The 20586-nt window shown below is 43.0% G+C and overlaps 3 protein-coding genes across 3 annotated transcripts in view; 2 read left to right on the top strand and 1 right to left on the bottom strand.

Annotated features, from left to right (window-relative positions):
* Nucleotides 1-20586, top strand: part of LOC130276140 (pentraxin fusion protein-like) — a 56544-nt gene that overhangs the window by 28945 nt on the left and 7013 nt on the right. Inside the window, exon 6 of the mRNA XM_056525072.1 lies at nt 536-647. Coding sequence (XP_056381047.1) covers nt 536-604 — 69 coding nt within the window. The 3' untranslated portion in view covers nt 605-647. The remainder of the gene's footprint in view (nt 1-535; nt 648-20586) is intronic.
* Nucleotides 1-20586, top strand: part of PDE6H (phosphodiesterase 6H) — a 239388-nt gene that overhangs the window by 17666 nt on the left and 201136 nt on the right. The window lies entirely within an intron of this gene.
* LOC130276137 (uncharacterized) overlaps nt 1-20586 on the bottom strand; it is a 48599-nt gene that overhangs the window by 17039 nt on the left and 10974 nt on the right. The window contains exons 5-9 of the mRNA XM_056525067.1: nt 14644-14798; nt 14521-14562; nt 10875-11160; nt 10527-10681; nt 9228-9251 (exon numbers count right to left, since the gene is read on the bottom strand). Coding sequence (XP_056381042.1) covers nt 9228-9251; nt 10527-10681; nt 10875-11160; nt 14521-14562; nt 14644-14798 — 662 coding nt within the window. The remainder of the gene's footprint in view (nt 1-9227; nt 9252-10526; nt 10682-10874; nt 11161-14520; nt 14563-14643; nt 14799-20586) is intronic.

The raw sequence follows: 20586 nt of genomic DNA on the forward strand, positions 1-20586 counted from the left end.
AAATTTTAAAGATGAAGCTTGGGTTACACTGGGACTTTCTGTTACGCTACTATCGAGCTACAGAGGACAAAAACTGTCTGATCTGCCCATAGCAACCAATCACAGCTCAGGATTCATTTTACCAGAGCAATTTGAGAAATGAAAGCTGAGCTGTGATTGGTTGCTATGGGCATATCAGACAGTTTTTGTCCTCAGACAGATTGATAAATGTGGGCCATTGAGTTGTATGCAATCTTGTGGATCGCAGCTGTCACTCAGTAGGTACAATCGACCAGTAGTACTACAAAAGGTTGCAGGTCTACACTATGACTGGGATCCCTGGAAGAGACAAGCATCAACTGTTGCTGCTTAAAGAGGCACGCTGGATCCTCTGGCTGGAGGCCAACGATCCTCTTGGTCTAAATGACCGACAAGAATTTTCTGCCTTTTTATGAATACCTGTTCTTTCAGTGAGTGCTGTCCTCGGCCGAGGATATGGTTTTAGCTTCTATGTACACTTGTGTTAATTTTTGTTACTGATCACGTGTTATTTAAGCTCGCCTGTCTGGATACGTCACAAGCTAGGGGGCCTGGTGAAGCGCAACCACGCTATACGGACGGATGAATTCATGGAATAAAGAAGTATCCACTGATTTACCGTTTTCCGGGTGAGTGCTCTGTTCTCTATGTTTGGATCTTTTACACTATGACTTTGGTGTCGACATGGGTCACATGGCCAGAAATAGCAGTGTTGTGCTCCTTGATTCGTGCAGTATCACAGCAAATGGGGTATCCATCAAAAAAGGATTTCCTCTCATGGTCGTGGCCACTTGTGGGTCACAGCGCAACCCCATTCACTTACATTAGCAGCAATGCAGCATGATTCAGTAAGTGTGACATAGCAATCTATGGCCATGCTGAACTAGTAGCAAGCAGAGAAGTAGGGGGTTTTCCATACAACCTATTTTTTTTTGTTTTGTTTTGTTTCTTTGACCTGAAAACAATGCCCGAAAAAATTGCCCCCTAATTTTCTCTTTTTGTGCTTCCAAGATGCATTTTTGTTTTTCAAATTTAGTGGGTTTAGTTTTGGCGTTTTTCTCTTTGCATTTTTTCCCCTTCATTTTTTATCATTACAAGTCACAGTGATGCTTTCATTATGTGACTCAAGAATTTGTATTGAAGATTTAAATGGGCACTGTCAGATACAAAAACTTTTGATATGTTGTAAAGCATACAAGACCAATAGGTTTTGCAATTGCTTTCATTAGACAATTTTCAGTATTTCATACTGAAAAATCCAGTCAAACAACTGCCCCCCTGCCTGCTTGGGCACATACTAGTCCTGCTGTGTCCATCCATCATCATCTATGTCATGGACACACTTCCTTGATTGACAGCTGTGAGTGCAGGGCTCAGAGCTAGAGGAAAAATCCTCCCACTGTCAGTTTGTGTCCCGCTACTGTCAGTGAGGACAAGCTGGGAGTTGTAGTTTTGCTAATGCTAGGGGAGATGTGAGTAGACAGCATACTGAGGGAGGGGGCGGAGACCTGCACAGTGAGGCCACGCCCCCTCCCTTTGAGAGGAATTCAGACTAGTGAGCTAAATTAAAAGTGTAATAAAAAAATAAATAAAGGTGGTAGACACATAAAAATTACATGTACATGGCCAGGATTAGGTACTGAGTGATATATTTAAAAAAAAATTTTTTTTGTTGGATCTGACAGGTACGCTTTAAGGGATACCCATTGCATTTTTCTTAGCATTAAGCATTAAATCCACATTGCATTTTATTCAGCATTTCTTTCCTCCCATATAAGTCTATGGAAGAAAAAAAGCCAAGATTTCCTGAAAACGCCATAGTCTCAGTATTCTGAGATTTTTAAAAACTGTCACTGAGCCAAAAAACCTTTTGACCCCCATATTTCCTTCTTGACCCCCAGCTAACATCTGGCCACAGCATTTTTTTTGCACAGGTTTTCTGTTCCCCATTTTTGCCCAAAAATGAAATAGTATGGAAACACAGCCCAAAGTTTTTTCTTACTTCTACTACAACCCTGTCCTAGGACAATTTTTTTTACTGAGGCTGTTTCCACTGTGGGAAAAACGCTGTGGCCAGATGTTAGCAGGGAGTCAATGGGGAAAGGCAAAATGCCAAACCCACTTTGCATTTTTGGGTTTGGTGTTTTTTCCCCTGACCCTGGTGTTTTGTTGCGATCTGACAGTTTTTCCAAATCGCAGCAATGCTGAGACTGGTGTTTTTAAGAAAAAATGCCATAGTTTCAGCATCTTCAGAGAGGAGTGATACATAGCATCCTTACTTCCCTCCGCAGCATGCTGCACTGGAAAATGTCCCTGCATAGATCGGGACTCAGAGCCGGGAGAACAGCTGATGCTGATCAGTAGATATACGCCATATATATACTGCCCACCAAGAACTTCTAGTGAGCCTGCAATGTGTATATAGTATATGCAATGCACCAGCCCAGCAAGGAAAGAGTTAACTTACACTGCTGGACAGTGTAGGTTAACCCTTTGGGCGGTATACACTATATACAGCTATCTATACCTCACTCCTGTCACTGCCGGGTCCGTGTAGCTCCGCCCCTAGTGATGATGCCATTAGGGTGGAGCTACTGATGGGAGGCAGAGTGGTAAGGGTGAGGCTCTGTTCACATTCTATGTTTTGTATAATGTGAACAGACCCTTCTACCGCTGACTTCCCAAACAGGGAGACTCCAGCTGTTGCTAAACTACAACTCCCATCTCCCCAGCAGAGAGTGCCAAAAATGTCCTAGCCCATTTTTTGTGTTTCTTTTTTCTTCTCGTTTCAAATTCGTGTATGCAGAGGATTATGGCAGATTCGATGGACTACTGTGGAGTCTTTTAATAAAATGGCTAACGAGGGCCATGGGGGAGTTTTTTTTTTTTTTTTTATGAAAAATGTTTTCCAATGTGTCGTGTTTTTTTTAAATAGAATTTTCAGGCTTAGTAGTGGAAGCTGTCTTATTGACAGAATCCATTACTAAGTTGGGCTTAGCCTTAGCCCCAAAAACAGCTAGCACTTAACCCCAAATATTACCCCGGTACCCACCGCCATAGGGGTACCGGGAAGAGCCGGTACCAACAGGCCCAGAGCATCTATAGATAGCTGTATATACTGTATACCGCCCAAAGGGGCTACATGAGCAAGGAGTCCTGTCAGTCTGGTGACAGGATTCCCGGCTCCTGTATAGTATACACAGGTACACTATGCCCCCCTGTATACTATACGGCCGGGGAGGTGAGTAGTGATGATATACATCACTCCTCATCTCCTTACACTCTGTGGACCGGGCGCTCAGCATCCGACCCATAGAGGGGTACCTGAAGGTAGTGAGAAAACTGCCACAGGGGACAAAACTGGCTGTTTCCACACACCAGGAAAAATGCCAGAAAAAGCGCCAGAAAAAATGCCAAAACGCAGGAAAAAGCTGTGGCAGTTTTCTGGCGTTTTTGCAGGTGTTAAAAAAAAATGTTTTTTAAAAAGGGGAAACTTAGCCTAAGGCAAAACCCCTTTTGCCTGTGTTCACAGTGTATTATTTATTTTTTTTTTAAACTACTGCAATGTGTTTCATCTGTTAAAAACCATGCTGCCAACAACTGCATGGCAAAAGGCGTCTACTTGCAAAAAAAAAAAAAAAACACATGGAGCTGAATTGAATTTACTTACATAAAATATAAACAGGCTTGCAACAATAAAAAAAAAAAAAGATAGATTAGTGTATTTTCTGAAGCAATAACTTACCAATCCTGTTCAAAGAGCACAAATGAGTCAAAAAGGAAAATGTGTCGGAAAATACACCAATCATTCTAAATTATTTCAGTCATACAATTCTGTTTATATTTACGGTAATCAATCAAAGAATGCATAAGAAACACAACTCAACTGCAGTGTGTGAACACAGCCTTAGAATATGTTTACACTGTATAAAATTCACGGGTATATTTTATGTTATGCCTGCATTTTCATCCAAATATGAGGCCACAATATTTTTGCAGCTGCTTTTTTGCTGATTGCAGACAGAAGTGTGCAAAAAATTAAATATGCTAGGGAATTTTACTCTGTTTGAACATACCCTTAAAGAGGTGTTCTTATGTCCTTTAAAGATGGCTCCCATCCCCCTCTGGTCCGTTTATGGCCACTGAAGGTGGTCGAGGAGTCACAAGCAGCCAAAGCGGGTGATTTATGCAATTTACATAGCTCTTATTGACTTTAACGGGAGTTGTGCAAACAGTGTAACTTCGCAATGCTATTTACAGAACTCCAGAAATAACCTTGGGCTACGCTACTTGCGCAACTCTCAATAAAATCAATGATGTAACTCACCCACTTGGGCTGTTGTCGGCTTCCCAATCGATCTTGATCTTGCATCAGGTGACCCTCCCAGAGGTTCAACCCGCATCTAGGGGACCCCCTAGGGTACATTTACACAAGCGGATCTTCTGTAAGTTTTCTATTGTGGGTTTAGCAGTAAAAGATTTTTTGCAGCAGAATATGTGCAGTAGACCCCAAGTCATAGAAATCTGCTGATGATTTTCAGCCCAGCTCATCATTATTCCTCCCCTCCCTCCGTCTCTCCCTCTTCTCCCCGCTCTGTAATGAAGAGAGAGGGGAGGAATATTGATGAGCTGGGTGGCGCTGCGGCAGATTAAGGCCTAACGGCGTGGCGGATCCGGGCACGGTAAGGATCAAACTGATCAGCGTCCCCCGCACTACCAGCCAGTACAACTGGTTAGTGCGGGGGAAGAAAGCTGACAGTTTTCCTTTAAATTATACACCTTTCTGTAAGACCCTGAGTGATGTCATTTTTTTTTATTGATTCATCGTTTTAATTATTTTTTTAATGTATCTTATCATGTTTTGTCTTGTTTTCTGATTTAATAAAATTTAGATTAATATTTTAGTTCAAGCGACTGGCTTTTCTCTTGTTAGAATAAGGTTAGAGAGAATGTTGGAAGACATTTCTTATAAGGGTCTATTCACACAGCAGAATTTTTGATTGTGGAATTCTGCCTCAAATTAATGCCCATAGACTTCTATGGGATTCCGAACTCCTATTCACACTTCTGAATTTCCGCTTGCGGAATTCCGCTAGCAGAAATTCAAATTTAATATGAGTGCAGAATCCCATGGAAGTCTATGGGCTTTAAATTGAGAAGGGATTCCACAATCAAAAATTCTGCTGTGTGAATAGACCCTAAGGCTAGGTTCACACTACGGAATTTTAGCATGCAATTCAGCTTTGAAATCACCCATTCACACTTCGGAATTTTTTTTAATGGAATTTGTGAGCGTAATTTTAGCGTTTAAATTTACACCTGAAGAATGGTGGTGCTCTTTCTTCAGGTGGATTTTTGCCAAAGAATCCCATTGACTTCAATGGGACTCTCATTGGAAGGCGGATTTTAACCCAACGCGAAATGGAGGCAGATTGGAAGCGGATTGCAGGCAGAATTTCCATACAGAGTTTCAACTTCCGTACAGAGTTCCGAATTTTAACCTGGTTCTGGTCATGTGACCAAATAGTCCAAAAGGGGCCCAACTTTGGTCCTTAGTGCACTACCACTGTTTTCTGCTTCAAATTTCAGTTTTGAATTGGGGGTGGAAAATCCGTCCAAAATAAGGGAGAAATACTTGAGGAAATAACAAAATTTTGCCTGCAACAGAAAATAGGCTTTGGAGGCAGAAATTACTCTACCAAACTTTTGCAAGCAGACATGTGGAATTTCAGTAATGTGAACCTAGCCTAAGGCTAGGTTTCCACTTCTGTCGCATGGCGTTTTTTCGTGAAAAAAAAGCAGCGGCCAGATGTTAGCTGCAAGTCAATAGTAAACTGCAAATACCAGATCCACTAGGCGGTTTTCAGTTTGGCTTTTTTTTAATTCTTTGGGCGTTTTTCAGCTTTTTGGCTCCTTGGGATGGTTCCAGCCAATCACAACTCTCTGTGGGAAATATGAATAGATGTATATACGTCAGTGCAGGGGACCATAGAAGAGTGGCCTCCTGCCCGCATCTATACATTATATAGGAGGATCACAGTGGGTGTCAGGAGTGACACTCGCTGTGATCTTTCCTTAACTGCAGGTACTACTGCTTCCAACATGAGCACACTCTGCTCCATGCTGGGAGCTGTAGTACCTGCATTAATAGACAGATCACAACAAGTGTCAAAAATGACACTTGCTCCGATCTTTCTATTAATGCAGGTACTACAGCTCCCTGCATGGAGCTGAGTGTGCTCCATGTTGGGAGCAGTAGTACCTGCAGTTAATGACAGATCACAGCGGGTGTCACTCCTGACACCTGCTTCGATCGTCCTTCATCACTGAGATGCGGAGCGGCTTTTTCCTGCGCTCCGCATCTCTGCACTATACTCCGGCCGGCCAGTAATGTGAATATAAATTCACATCACTGATTCATATTTCCCGCTGAGAGTGGTAATTGGCTGCTGAGTTTAGAGCAGAGATGCGAACGCTGTATAGAGCTGCTCCGCATCTCTGCAATAGATAGAACAATCGCATCGGGTGTCAGGAGTGACACCTGGGGCGATCTGTCTAGTACAGGAACTACTACTCCCATCATGGTACCCAACAAATTTTGAAAAAAAATGCCAAAGGGGCCAAAAATGCAATTTCCACTCAAAGGCAAAAATGCCAGAAAAAAACGCCAAAACGCAGGGAACATCAGTGGCAGTTTTCCTGGCAGTTTTTCTGGCATTTTTACACCTCTAAAAACCTCAAGACAAAAACCTAAGTGGAATCCTAGCCTAAGGGTACCTGTACACAATGGCCCTGATTTACTAAAAGTGTAGTGTAGGTTTCTTTGTGGGTTTTAATTCCCTACAATTTCTTTTCCATTTTCTTAGTAAAATGGAGAGTTAGTTGTTTTTTTTTTTTATTCTGGCGCACAACCCGACAAGACATGTCGGGTTTGCAATAGTAAATGAGGGCCAATGTGGATGAGCCATGGAACTGCATAAGGTAAGCCTGTGCTTGATCTGCACTTGTTGCTAATCATGGGTAATTTCTACCAGTTCACTACAGATTGACAGATTTGTGTCAAGTAAGGATGAGGGACAAGGTTACAGCATTTGTTTAGCTTGCCTCATTTGCAATGTGTACAGGTACAGTGGGGATCAAAAGTTTGGGCACCCCAGGTAACAATTTGTATTAATGTGCATAAAGAAGCCAAGGAAAGATGGAAAAATCTCCAAAAGGCATCAAATTACAGATTAGACATTCTTATAATATGTCAACAAAAGTTAGATTTTATTTCCATCAATTACACTTTCAAAATAACAGAAAACAAAAAATGGTGTCTGCAAAAGTTTGGGCACCCTGCAGAATTTATAGCATGTACTGCCCCCTTTGCAAAGCTGAGACCTGCCAGTATCATGGATTGTTCTCAATCATCATCTGGGAAGACCAGGTGATGTCAATCTCAAAGGTTTTAAATGCCCAGACTCATCTGACCTTGCCCCAACAATCAGCACCATGGGTTCTTCTAAGCAGTTGTCTAGAAATCTGAAACTGAAAATAGTTGACGCTCACAAAGCTGGAGAAGGCTATAAGAAGATAGCAAAATGTTTTCAGATGTCAATATCCTCTGTTCGGAATGTAATTAACAAATGGCAGTCATCAGGAACAGTGGAAGTTAAATCAAGATCTGGAAGACCAAGGAAAATATCAGACAGAACAGCTCGCAGGATTGTGAGAAAAACAATTCAAAACCCACGTTTGACTGCACAATCTCTCCAGAAAGATCTAGAGAGAGGGAGGAAGGCGCCTCATGTGCGGGATCAGTAGATCTTGTTGGTGGGGATAGGGGACGGTAATTCCCAAACCGCTTACCAAAGTTGGTTGTGCGCCCACACACAACAAGGTAAAGTGCAGAAGGAGTAAAGAAGAAGGTTCACTGCAGCCCTCCTGGGTAAGAGTAAAATCAAAACTGAAAGACCAGGGAGTCAGGAGTTTGTCTGGCGCAGAGAGGAACCATTAGGCAGCCGAGTAAAATCAATGGATTTATTAGATGCAACGCGTTTCGCTGCACATGCGCAGCTTCATCAGGCAGATCTGGCAGACACTGGAGTTGTGGTACACTATTCCACTATAAATAGATACTTGTATAAATATGGTCTTCATAGAAGAGTCATCAGAAGAAAACCTCTTCTACGTCCTCACCACAAAAATCAGCGTTTGAACTTTGCAAATGAACATATAGACAAGCCTGATGCGTTTTGGAAACAAGTTCTGTGGACCGATAAGGTTAAAATGTTACTTTTTGGCCGGAATGAGCAAAGGTACATTTGGAGAAGAAGGGAAACAGAATTTAATGAAAAGAACCTCTGTCCAACTGTTAAGCATGGGCTTGGATCAATCATGCTTTGGGGTTGTATTGCAGCCAGTGGCACAGGGAACATCTCACGCGTAGAAGGAAAAATGGATTCAATAAAATTTCAGCAAATTTTGGATGCTAACTGGATGCCATCTGTGAAAAAGCTGAAGTTAAAGAGAGGATGGCTTCTACAAATGGATAATGATCCTAAACACACCTCGAAATCCACGGGGGATTACATCAAGAGGTGTAAACTGAAGGTTTTGCCATGGCCTTCACAATCTCCTGACCTCAATATATTTACAAATCTATGGATAGACCTTAAAAGAGCAGTGCGTGATAGACAGCCCAGAAATCTCAAAGAACTGGTAGACTTTTGTAAGGAGGAATGGGCAAAGATACCTCAAACAAGAATTAAAAGACTCTTGGCTTGCTACAAAAAGCATTTACAAGCTGTGATACTTGCCAAAGGGGGCAGTACAAGATATTAACTCTGCAGGGTGCCCAAACTTTAGCAGACGCCATTTTTTTGTTTTCTGTTATTTTGAAAGTGTAAATGATGGAAATAAAATCTAACTTTTGTTGACATATTATAAGAATGTCTAATCTGTAATTTGATGCCTTTTGGAGATTTTTCCATCTTTCATTGGCTTCTTTATGCACATTAATACAAATTTTTACCTGGGCTGCCCAAACTTTTGATCCCCACTGTATCATTTACAGTATATCAACACGAGATTTGTTTGTGTTACTGTGTAATTTTTTGGTAATAATGAAAATTCTGCGATTTTCTTGTGTTTTTTTTGTTCAAATACAATGATATGATCAGATTTTATCTTATGAACCTATGTATATAACATAATGAATGACTTACCTTCAACTGTGGAAACTGCATCCCCTACAATAAACACAAAAGACTTTCTTTAGTATTTTACAAGACTTACGGCTACTCTATCCACTAACATAAGTCCATGTATTTTCCATATATAGTATACAGCTGCTATAAGGTCCCTGGAGAGACTGGGCTCCAGCTCTGTCCCATGGGCCGTATGACACCAACAGCCTTCACAATGTAATTACCAAGATACACGCTGGACCGTATTTGCCATTAGGCAACCGTGGGTGAGTAAAAAAATATACTTTTGATGTAGCTACTACGGCCATCCTGTGGCCCCTTTGGTTGAACCTACATGGATCAGAATTGCTGCAAAATTTGCAGCTGCTCATTATGTTGCAGTGGATTTGTGGTTAAAGCATTACTATAATTATAAAAAAAAAACTTCACATGTCGCAGGGACTTGGCAAAAGTTTTGATTGATTGGGGTCTTAGTGCTGATCTCTTGATATAGCCAGCTGAAGCATGCAGCAGGGTGCTTCATCCCCTGGCTTGGGCTGCTCCATTATACAGCAACCCTTTAAAATACAATATTACTTGGTTTTAGGACGACCGTAGTCATGCATGTTGAAACCATTGTATATTAAGTACATAACTATGTAAAGCTGGTATTTGGTTCAAAATGTCAACCTAAAATAAGGAAACATAAAGCATGAAGAAAGATAAGCACAGAAATATTATAGATAAACCGTGTCCTTACTTTTATTAGTCAGAAGAACCAACTGGAAATAGGTTTATCACTTTCTAGAAGGATTGTTGTATGGGTGGGCAGTCTCACATGCCCATTCACTACCATCATTTTTGGCAGCACATTGCCCATTTAAACAGGGCCATGTGTGGCCAAAAACAATTATTTAAATACCTACATAAAAGATGCAATCCTCATAGGACAGAGCATTTGCCTGTTTATTGGCTTATCTCTGACACTATTACACAAGGAGATATTGGACTGTTTCACCAATTGATGCTCTTAAAAGGGTACTCCCCCTTGGACACCCTATCCCTTATCCAATGAAAGGGGATAAGATGTCTGATCACGGGGGGGCGCACATTCTGTCGTGTGAACATAGCCTGTCTGATGACCCAAACTGTAAAACCAAAGCTGTAAAAAATTTTGCTTGTAGTACGTTTGTGTAAGACCAACTTAATGGGGTGTATTCAGTCTGAGTGTCTAAGGCACCACAAATTGTATATATGGCCCTGGTTACACTTGTGTAATGTTTTGGTATAGATAGATACAGTAGATAGATAGATAGATAGATAGATAGATGTTCTTACCAGAATCATTACTTGGAAGTCCAAAAACTTGAACTTCACATATTGTCACAGAATTTTGAGCTCCAGGGATGAAGACTGTCACATACTGACCCACCATGCCATCACATTCAAAGGCAACAGTCTGTCCATAGTCCATAGATGTAATTACTCCACAACTGAAGAGAGTAGAACAGCGAAAAAATAAGAGGAAACGTCTACAGGTATAACTTACTCTTTTGTCGCCCCTAGACTAATACATGACAAGACGATGGACTTAGTAGATATGTATCCAGCATCAATCAGTATTCCTGACTCACTCACATACAATCCGGCTTCTATAACAGGAAATGGAGACATAAAGCGACTTACATAGGGTTCTTGGTGCCTCCATTTTCATCCGAGTTTCCAATCCTTATTTCTGCTCCTCTTATTCTCTCGGAGCAGCAGTCCCCTCTGTTTGTGACTGTGACTGTGAAGACCTTGAATTCTGACTTCAGATTAACCATCCACCATGGGTTTTCCTGTTCAAATGTACCTGCGCACTGGATGTAGAGGTAGTTACTTTCTAGTGATCCATCAATGGCATTTTTCGGTTCTCCATACATATTGTACAGACTGGATTGCTGGGCGATGCCTTTAAGAGCCACATTTGGAGCTGAAAAAGGTAAAGATAAAACGGAAAGACAAAAGAAAAAGTAAAGTATGGAGCATTAGTTAAGGTCAACTGGCCAACACACACCAAAGTTGACCCCACATACGACAAATGGCCAACACAGAGACCACTTAACTAACTTATACCACAATTATCCCCTGCACAACAGATTATTTATGAATGCACAACTGAAATGTAACAAGCTATGACTATAACCATGACTATGAAATACTCTGCAATATTTAATGACCACAAGCCTAAAAACTATAAAGGATTAATACACAAAGCCTTATGAAAGTTATGGAACTTTTACGTTAGATAGTAATAATGTTTAATTTGCTACAACTGAAAACTCTTTTAAAGGGGTACTCCGGTGGAAAACTATATATTTTTTTTTTTAAATCAACTGGTGCCAGAAAGTTAAACAGATTTGTAATTACTTCTATTAAAAAAATCTTAATCCTTCCAGTACTTATTAGCTGCTGAATACGACAGAGGAAATTCTTTCCTTTATAGAACCCAGAGCTATCTGCTAATATCATGAACATAGTGCTCTCTGCTGACATCTCTGTCCATTTTAGGAACTGTCCAGAGCAGCATATGTTTGCTATGGGGATTTCTTCCTACTCTGGACAGTTCTTAAAATGGACAGAGATGTCAGCAGAGAGCACTGTGCTCGTGATGTCAGCAGAGAGCACTGTGTTCCAAAAATAAAAGAATTTCCTTTGTAGTATTCAGCAGCTAATAAGTACTGGAAGGATTAAGATTTTTTTATGGAAATAATTTACAAATCTGATTAAAAGGAAAATGGAGGCTCAGGATCTGGAATACTGGATAGACATTTATTAATTAATTGTTTCAAATATGTAATGTGCTCCGTGACGCACAGGGCCCTTGTGGGTCAGCGGGGACACAAAATACAATTTAATAAATTATAAAATTACATTGATAGCATAGAATTCATTATAATATAAAATATGTAATAAAATACAATCAATATAAAAGCCACACGTCTGTGGATTCCAGCATCTTAAAGCTGCTGAAGTCCTATGGAGGACTTGAAACGCGTCCAGCTCCACTACTAACACCACATATATCCAGCCTCTATATTGGAATACAGCTATTGCGCTTATACGGCATCCGTTAAGCCCCAGGTACTTATTCACATTGCCACTGCCACGAGGACGCCACATACACTCTGACCACATCGGGGATAACCTGTACAGCCTCAAAAAGACTGGATCTTTCATTGTAACTTCTGAGACGGCTGAGTCTCTATCAGCATATGCCACACATAATAGGACCGTGAATTTGAACATTCTCTATGCGCATTCTACGCTATTTGGAAAAATTCATTGAATTGCTGCAGTCCCCATCATTGAAGCCCACTATCACCGCTATCCATATGAGACGGTCGAGTCTCTAAGCGGCGATCTATCCTTCAGCTCTTCAGTACTGCAAGTATACTTAACATTGCTACTGTTTGCTCATAAACACTGCTAGTATACCAGACATTGCTACATTGTTACCATGCAATAATTGTTACATTGTTGCCAACGGATACCACTCATTCTACAAACAGCGCATTGAACAGTACAATTTTGCACTTTACATATTCGTTTCTATTCAAAAGACACGTGCACCAATATTTTATTCTTACAGGCTGGAATATCCAAAGATGTGTGGCTTTTATATTGATTGTATTTTATTACATATTTTTATATTATAATGTATTCTATGCTATCTATGTAATTTTATAATTTATTAAATTGTATTTTGTGTCCCTGCTGACCCACAAGGGCCCTGGGCCCTGTGTGTCATGGAGCACATTACAGTGGTCCCTCAACATACGATGGTAATTCGTTCCAAACGAGCCATCGTTTGTCGAATCCATCGTATGTTGAGGGATTCGTGCAATGTAAAGTATAGGAAGCTGTACTCCCCTGTCCCCGCCGCTCCAGACCGTGTCCCGCCGCTCCTGATGGTGTCCCCGCCGCTCTCGATGGTGACCCCGGGCCTCCGCTGGGCTCTCCTGGTCTTCTCCGGTCCTCTGCTGTCTTCTCCGGTCCTCCGCTGTCTTCGCAAGGCCTTACTGGGCCTGCGTAGTGATGTCATTACGCCGCTGCGTACGCCGTTCCGATTGGATGACGGGACGGCGTGCGCAACAGCGTATTGACGTCACCGGAGAGGGCTGAGAAGACACCGGAGGACCAGCGCTGGACCCGAAGGGCACCCCGGAGCATCGTGGAGGGGTAAGTAATACTCACGGGGAACATTAAGCTGCTATCCGGCAGCAGCTTAAGCATTTTGCGCTGCCGGATAGCACTTAATGGATGGCCCCGACATAAAAAAGCATCGTATGTCGATGCTGACATCGACATGCGATGGCCTCTGAGAGGCCATCGTATTTCGATTTGATCATATGTCGGGGCCATCGTATGTCGGGGGTCACTGTACATATTTGAAACAATTAATTAATAAATGTCCATCCAGTATTCAAGATCCTGAGTCTCAATTCTTCTTTTAATCACTTTGCTTTCCGACGCCGTGGGTATAGGTGCCATTTGAGTTGCTCAGATCAAGGTAACTAGCAGATAGGAGCCTCTCCTATTTTCTATATATTGCTAATTTACAAATCTGTTTAACTTTCTGGCACCAGTTGATTTAAAAAAAAAAAAAGTTTTCCACCAGAGTACCCCTTTAAGGGTGCATAAATACATACAGGATCAGCTGCCGGTTTCAAGTTATAAAATTCCCAATCGTAGATCCGAAACTGCAGGTTTTACATGGCAATTCTAATGTATTTTTGACTGCTTCGCAAAATCGACAACTGCAGATTTTACAAATGCTTCTCAGGGTACATCGACACGGACGGGTTACGAACCTTTTTTTCCGCTGCGGGTCTTCTGTGACCCCCACTGAGGGGGGCACATTTTCCACTGTGGAAATTCCGCTACAGAAAAATTGACCACAGAACACCTACAGCGGAAAACCGGTTTGTAATCTGCCTATGTGAACAAAGCCTTAATGGGGTACTCTGGTTGCAAACAATTTTTTTAAATCAGCTGGTGCCAGAAAGTTATAAAGATTTGTAAATTACTTCTATTAAAATATCTTAATCCAGCGGCGGGACCCCCGCGATCAGACATCTTATCCCCTAACCTTTGGATAGGGGATAAAATGTCTGGGGCGGAGTACCCCTTTATGGAGAGGCCACTTTAATGCTCTATATAATGCTGTATAGCCTACTTTAAGCTACAAGCCATTCCATATATATCTTTTATTCAAAGTACAGGTTACTTGTTATCTTTGGTAGATGATGGTGCAATCCTTAACCCCCCTCCCCCCAGCCTGATTCATTACCTCCATTTGGTGTCTTCAGATCTTTTGGAACAGTGGCGTCTTCTAAAATGGAAGACATCAAGAACATGTAATTATCTGGACATTTGAACGTTTTCTTTCCTCATGATCTATTATATAACACACCTGAACCATCAGCAGGAAATCCATAGACTTGGACTTCACACAGAACCAAATGCTCCTCCCGTCCAGGAATTGTCACTGTCACATATTGCCCGACCATTCCTTGGCATGAGAATGATAGCGTTTCTCCAGATTCAATGGAAGAAATGACACCACACCTGGATAAAATTCATTAAAGGACACTAAAGGTGCAAATTCACTCAAGTATAACTAAAACCCCCATTATTTCCCCTTTCTGCAATAGACAACAAGTATATTAGAGATGAGTGAATTGATTCACCACAAATTCAATCCAAATTTCACAAATATTCAGGTTATCGTGAATTTATTTTAGGTGAATCGCAAAATGATGTCCAGCTTTTTTCTACTAAAAAGAAGACTAATCACATGACCTCAGGTGTTGGCCTAGCAGGTTTCCCCTTATGCCTTGCAGTCAGCTGGCCATTTATGAAGGACTATAGGGGTGAGTGTCAGTCTCACAGTGATGACTCAGTGGAAGAGTAATAGCCACTATAAAATAGCCCATCAAGGAAATCCAGGTCATACATGTGAATGAGAAAGAAAAAAGAGAACTTTGGCCACAGCAAGAGACAGTACAGCAAGTAGTGGCTTAATGGGTGGAGCCTAACTTATATGATGTCTCCCACAAACTGCACACACAGAAGAGGAGATCCTAAGAAGCAGTGGCAGCATTGAGGATATTATAGAGCAGAACTGAGCAGTCTAAGCTGTGACTTAAGCACTGGGGTGAGATCTTAGACAGTACATTTGTACACTATATTTTGCCGTTTTTGATTGTTTCTTGAGCTCTCCAATCACATAAATTCCCATCTCCCTCATTATCCCTCTCATCTTCGTAGAATTTTATGGGCAAAATGTTATCTGATCACTCAGTGAGATGTTTTTTTTTTTTTTTCAGAGCGAGTAAACGTTTGGGGGAAGGGGAGCAGGAAGAGTGTCTGATAAATCTTCTGTTCCACTGATTCATGCAACGTTAGTTGAATGGACAGTGGCCATTTCATGTTCTGTTGCTGATAGAAACATAAAGAGGGTTTTATTCATATGATTGTTAGTGCCACATAAATGCTGTATTTCAGAGTGAAGGAAGCATTTAGACAGTGCCATTATAGTTCAACCTCTTTCCAAGTGACATTTTAAGTCCTGTTGCTGATTTCATTGTTAAGTGCTTATTTCTTATAAAATTGGCAACAAAAATGGTGTAGTACTGTATGGCAGCCCATTTTGACCTTAAAGTGTACCTGTGAGATCCCACAAAAAAAAAAAATAATTTAATACGTTACTTAGTACCTAATCTTGATCATGTACATGTATATTTTATGCCTCTATCACCTATATTTATTAGAAAAATCCATCTTTTTATTAGCTGACTGTGTTAGAAATCCTTTCAGGGGAAGGGGACATGTCCCTCCTTGTGGTAGTGGGAGGTGATTGGTGTGTTTGCTCATGCAGCCTTGTCCATGAGTCATCTCTTGTCCATGACTCATGGCCAAGCCTCGGGCTGCTGCAGGACTGGTTAGTGTCCCATCAGGAATGTGGACCCCTAGTGGTCGGATTTTCAGGAGCTGTTTTCTTTATTAAATATTAAATTTTTTAAACAACCATATTACAAAAGATTTTTAATTTTCATCAATAACAACAAAGTTTTTGGATCTGACAGTGCCCATTTAAAGGGGTGATCCCGTGGAAAACTATTTTTTTTTTTTCAAATCAACTGGTGCCAGAAAGTTATACAGATTTGTAAATGACTTCTATTAAAAAATCTTAAACCTTCTTGTACTTGTCAGCTGCTGTATGCTCCAGAGGAAGTTGAGTTGTTCTTTTCTGTCTGATCACAGTGCTCTCTACTGACACCTCTGTCCATGTCAGGATTTTCTGGAGCAGGAGAGGTTTGCTATGGGGATTTGCTCCTACACTGGACAGTTCCTGACACAGACAGAGTTGGCTGCAAAGAGCACTGTGATCAGACTGAAAAGAACAACTAAACTTCCTCTGGAGCATACAGCAGCTGATGAGTACTGGAAGGATTTACAAGTAATTTACAAATCTGTTTAACTTCCTGGAGCCAGACGATATGAAAAAAAAATTGGTTTCTACTGGAGTACCCCTGTCACGATGCCGGCTGGCAGGAGGTGGATCCTCTGTGCCAGAGAGGGATTGGCGTGGACCGTGCTAGTGGACCGGTTCTAAGTCACTACTGGTGTTCACCAGAGCCCGCCGCAAAGCGGGATGGTCTTGCTGCGGCGGTAGTGACCAGGTCGTATCCACTAGCAACGGCTCAACCTCTCTGACTGCTGAAGATAGGCGCGGTACAAGGGAGTAGACAGAAGCAAGGTCGGACGTAGCAGAAGGTCGGGGCAGGCAGCAAGGATCGTAGTCAGGGGCAACGGCAGGAGGTCTGGAACACAGGCTAGGAACACACAAGGGAACGCTTTCACTGGCACAATGGCAACAAGATCCGGCGAGGGAGTGCAGGGGAAGTGAGGTATACATAGGGAGTGCACAGGTGAACACACTAATTAGAACCACTTGCGCCAATCAGTGGCGCAGTGGCCCTTTAAATCGCAGAGACCCGGCGCGCGCGCGCCCTAGGGAGCGGGGCCGCGCGCGCCGGGACAGGAGCGACGGAGAGCGAGTCAGGTACGGGAGCCGGGGTGCGCATCGCGAGCGGGCGCCACCCGCATCGCGAATCGCATCCCGGCTGGAGGCGGTATCGCAGCGCACCGGGTCAGTGGATCTGACCGGAGCGCTGCAGTAGCGAGAGTGTAGCGAGCGCTCCGGGGAGGAGCGGGGACCCGGAGCGCTCGGCGTAACAGTACCCCCCCCCTTGGGTCTCCCCCTCTTCTTAGAGCCTGAGAACCTGAGGAGCAGACTTTTGTCTAGGATATTGTCCTCAGGTTCCCAGGATCTCTCTTCAGGACCACAGCCCTCCCAATCGACCAAGAAAAAGGTTTTCCCTCTGACCTTCTTGGAGGCCAGTATCTCCTTTACTGAGAAGATGTCCGAGGAGCCGGAAACAGGAGTGGGAGAAACAAGTTTGGGAGAGAAACGGTTGATGATGAGTGGTTTAAGAAGAGAAACGTGAAAGGCATTAGGAATACGAAGAGAAGGAGGAAGAAGAAGTTTGTAAGAGACAGGATTAATCTGGCACAAAATTTTGAAAGGACCAAGATAGCGTGGTCCCAATTTGTAGCTAGGAACACGGAAGCGGACATATTTAGCGGAGAGCCATACCTTGTCTCCTGGAGAAAAAATGGGGGGAGCTCTTCTTTTCTTATCAGCAAACTTCTTCATGCGTGATGAAGCCTGTAAGAGAGAATTTTGGGTCTCTTTCCATATGGTGGAAAGATCACGAGTTATCTCATCCACAGCGGGCAAACCAGAGGGCAAGGGAGTAGGGAGGGGGGGAAGAGGGTGACGGCCGTACACCACGAAAAATGGGGATTTGGAAGAAGATTCAGAGACTCTGAAGTTATACGAGAATTCGGCTCATGGTAGAAGATCTGCCCAGTCATCCTGGCGGGAGGAAACGAAATGCCGTAAATAATCACCCAGGACCTGGTTAATTCTTTCTACTTGCCCATTGGATTGAGGATGATAAGCAGAAGAAAAGTTTAATTTAATCTTGAGTTGTTTACAGAGAGCCCTCCAGAATTTTGACACGAATTGGACGCCTCTATCCGAGACGATCTGCGTGGGCAACCCGTGAAGACGAAAAATGTGTACAAAAAATTGTTTTGCCAACTGAGGCGCTGAAGGAAGACCAGGAAGAGGGATGAAATGTGCCATCTTGGAGAATCGATCAACGACCACCCAAACAACAGTGTTGCCACGGGATGGGGGTAAGTCTGTAATAAAGTCCATACCAATCAGAGACCAAGGCTGTTCGGGGACAGGCAGAGGATGAAGAAGACCAGCGGGCTTCTGGCGAGGAGTCTTATCCCGGGCACAGACAGTGCAGGCCCGCACAAAATCAACAACATCCGTCTCCAGAGTCGGCCACCAATAGAAACGAGAGATGAGTTGCACGGATTTCTTGATGCCCGCATGGCCTGCGAGATGGGAGGAGTGACCCCATTTGAGGATTCCGAGGCGTTGGCGTGGAGTGACGAAGGTCTTCCCTGGAGGAGTTTGCCTGATGGAGGCTGGAGAAGTGGAGATCAGGCAGTCAGGAGGAATGATGTGTTGCGGAGAGAGCTCTACTTCCGAGGAACGAGAGAGAGCATCGGCCCTAATGTTCTTATCGGCAGGCCGAAAGTGAATTTCAAAATTAAATCGGGCAAAGAACAGAGACCACCTGGCCTGGCGAGGATTCAGCCGTTGGGCAGACTGGAGATAGGAGAGATTCTTGTGATCGGTGTAAATAATAACTGGAAATCTTGATCCCTCCAGCAGATGCCTCCATTCCTCAAGTGCTAATTTAATGGCTAGTAGCTCTCGATCCCCGATGGAGTAGTTCCTCTCCGCCGGAGAGAAGGTCCTAGAAAAAAAAACACAAGTGACAGCATGCCCGGAAGAATTTTTTTGTAGAAGGACCGCTCCCGCTCCTACTGAGGAGGCATCTACCTCCAATAGGAAGGGTTTAGATGGGTCAGGTCTGGAGAGCACGGGAGCAGAAGAAAAGGCAGACTTGAGCTGTTTAAAGGCGTCTTCCGCTTGAGGAGGCCATGACTTAGGATTGGCATTCTTTTTGGTTAAAGCCACGATAGGAGCCACAATGGTGGAAAAATGTGGAATAAATTGTCTGTAATAATTGGCGAACCCCAAAAAACGTTGGATAGCACGGAGTCCGGAGGGGCGTGGCCAATCTAAGACGGCAGAGAGTTTGTCTGGATCCATTTGTAGTCCCTGGCCAGAGACCAAGTATCCTAGGAAAGGAAGAGATTGACATTCAAACAGACATTTCTCCATCTTGGCATAAAGTTGATTGTCACGAAGTCTCTGAAGAACCATGCGGACATGCTGGCGGTGTTCTTCTAAGTTGGCAGAAAAAATCAGGATATCGTCCAGATACACAACAACACAGGAATATAAGAGATCACGAAAAATTTCATTAACAAAGTCTTGGAAGACGGCAGGGGCGTTGCACAGTCCAAAGGGCATGACCAGATACTCAAAGTGTCCATCTCTAGTGTTAAATGCCGTTTCCATTCATCCCCCTCTCTGATGCGGATGAGATTATAAGCACCTCTTAAGTCCAGTTTGGTAAAGATGTGGGCACCTTGGAGGCGATCAAAGAGTTCAGAGATAAGAGGTAGAGGGTAGCGGTTCTTTACCGTGATTTTGTTAAGACCGCGGTAGTCAATGCAAGGACGTAGGGAGACATCTTTTTTGGACACAAAGAAAAATCCGGCTCCGGCAGGAGAGGAGGATTTGCGGATAAAGCCCTTTTTTAAATTTTCCTGGATGTACTCAGACATAGCAAGAGTCTCTGGGGCGGAGAGAGGATAAATTCTGCCCCGGGGTGGAGTAGTGCCCGGGAGGAGGTCAATAGGACAGTCATAAGGCCTGTGAGGAGGTAGAGTCTCAGCTTGTTTTTTGCAAAATACATCCGCAAAGTCCATATAGGCCTTAGGGAGACCGGTTACAGGGGAAACCACAGGGTCACGGCAAGGAGTACTGGGAACCGGTTTAAGGCAGTCCTTGAAACAAGAGGTACCCCAAATCTTGATCTCCCCAGTGGACCAATCCAGGGTTGGGGAATGGTGTTGAAGCCAGGGTAGTCCAAGGAGAATTTCGGAAGTACAATTGGGGAGGACCAAAAACTCAATTTTTTCGTGATGAGGTCCGATGCACATTAGGAGGGGCTCCGTGCGGAAACGTATGGTACAGTCCAATCTTTCATTGTTAACACAATTGATGTAGAGGGGTCTGGCGAGACTGGTCACCAGGATGTTGAACCTGTTGATGAGAGAGGCCAAAATAAAA

This window comes from Hyla sarda, chromosome 6 (genome assembly GCF_029499605.1).
Source record: "Hyla sarda isolate aHylSar1 chromosome 6, aHylSar1.hap1, whole genome shotgun sequence".
NCBI lineage: Eukaryota > Metazoa > Chordata > Amphibia > Anura > Hylidae > Hyla > Hyla sarda.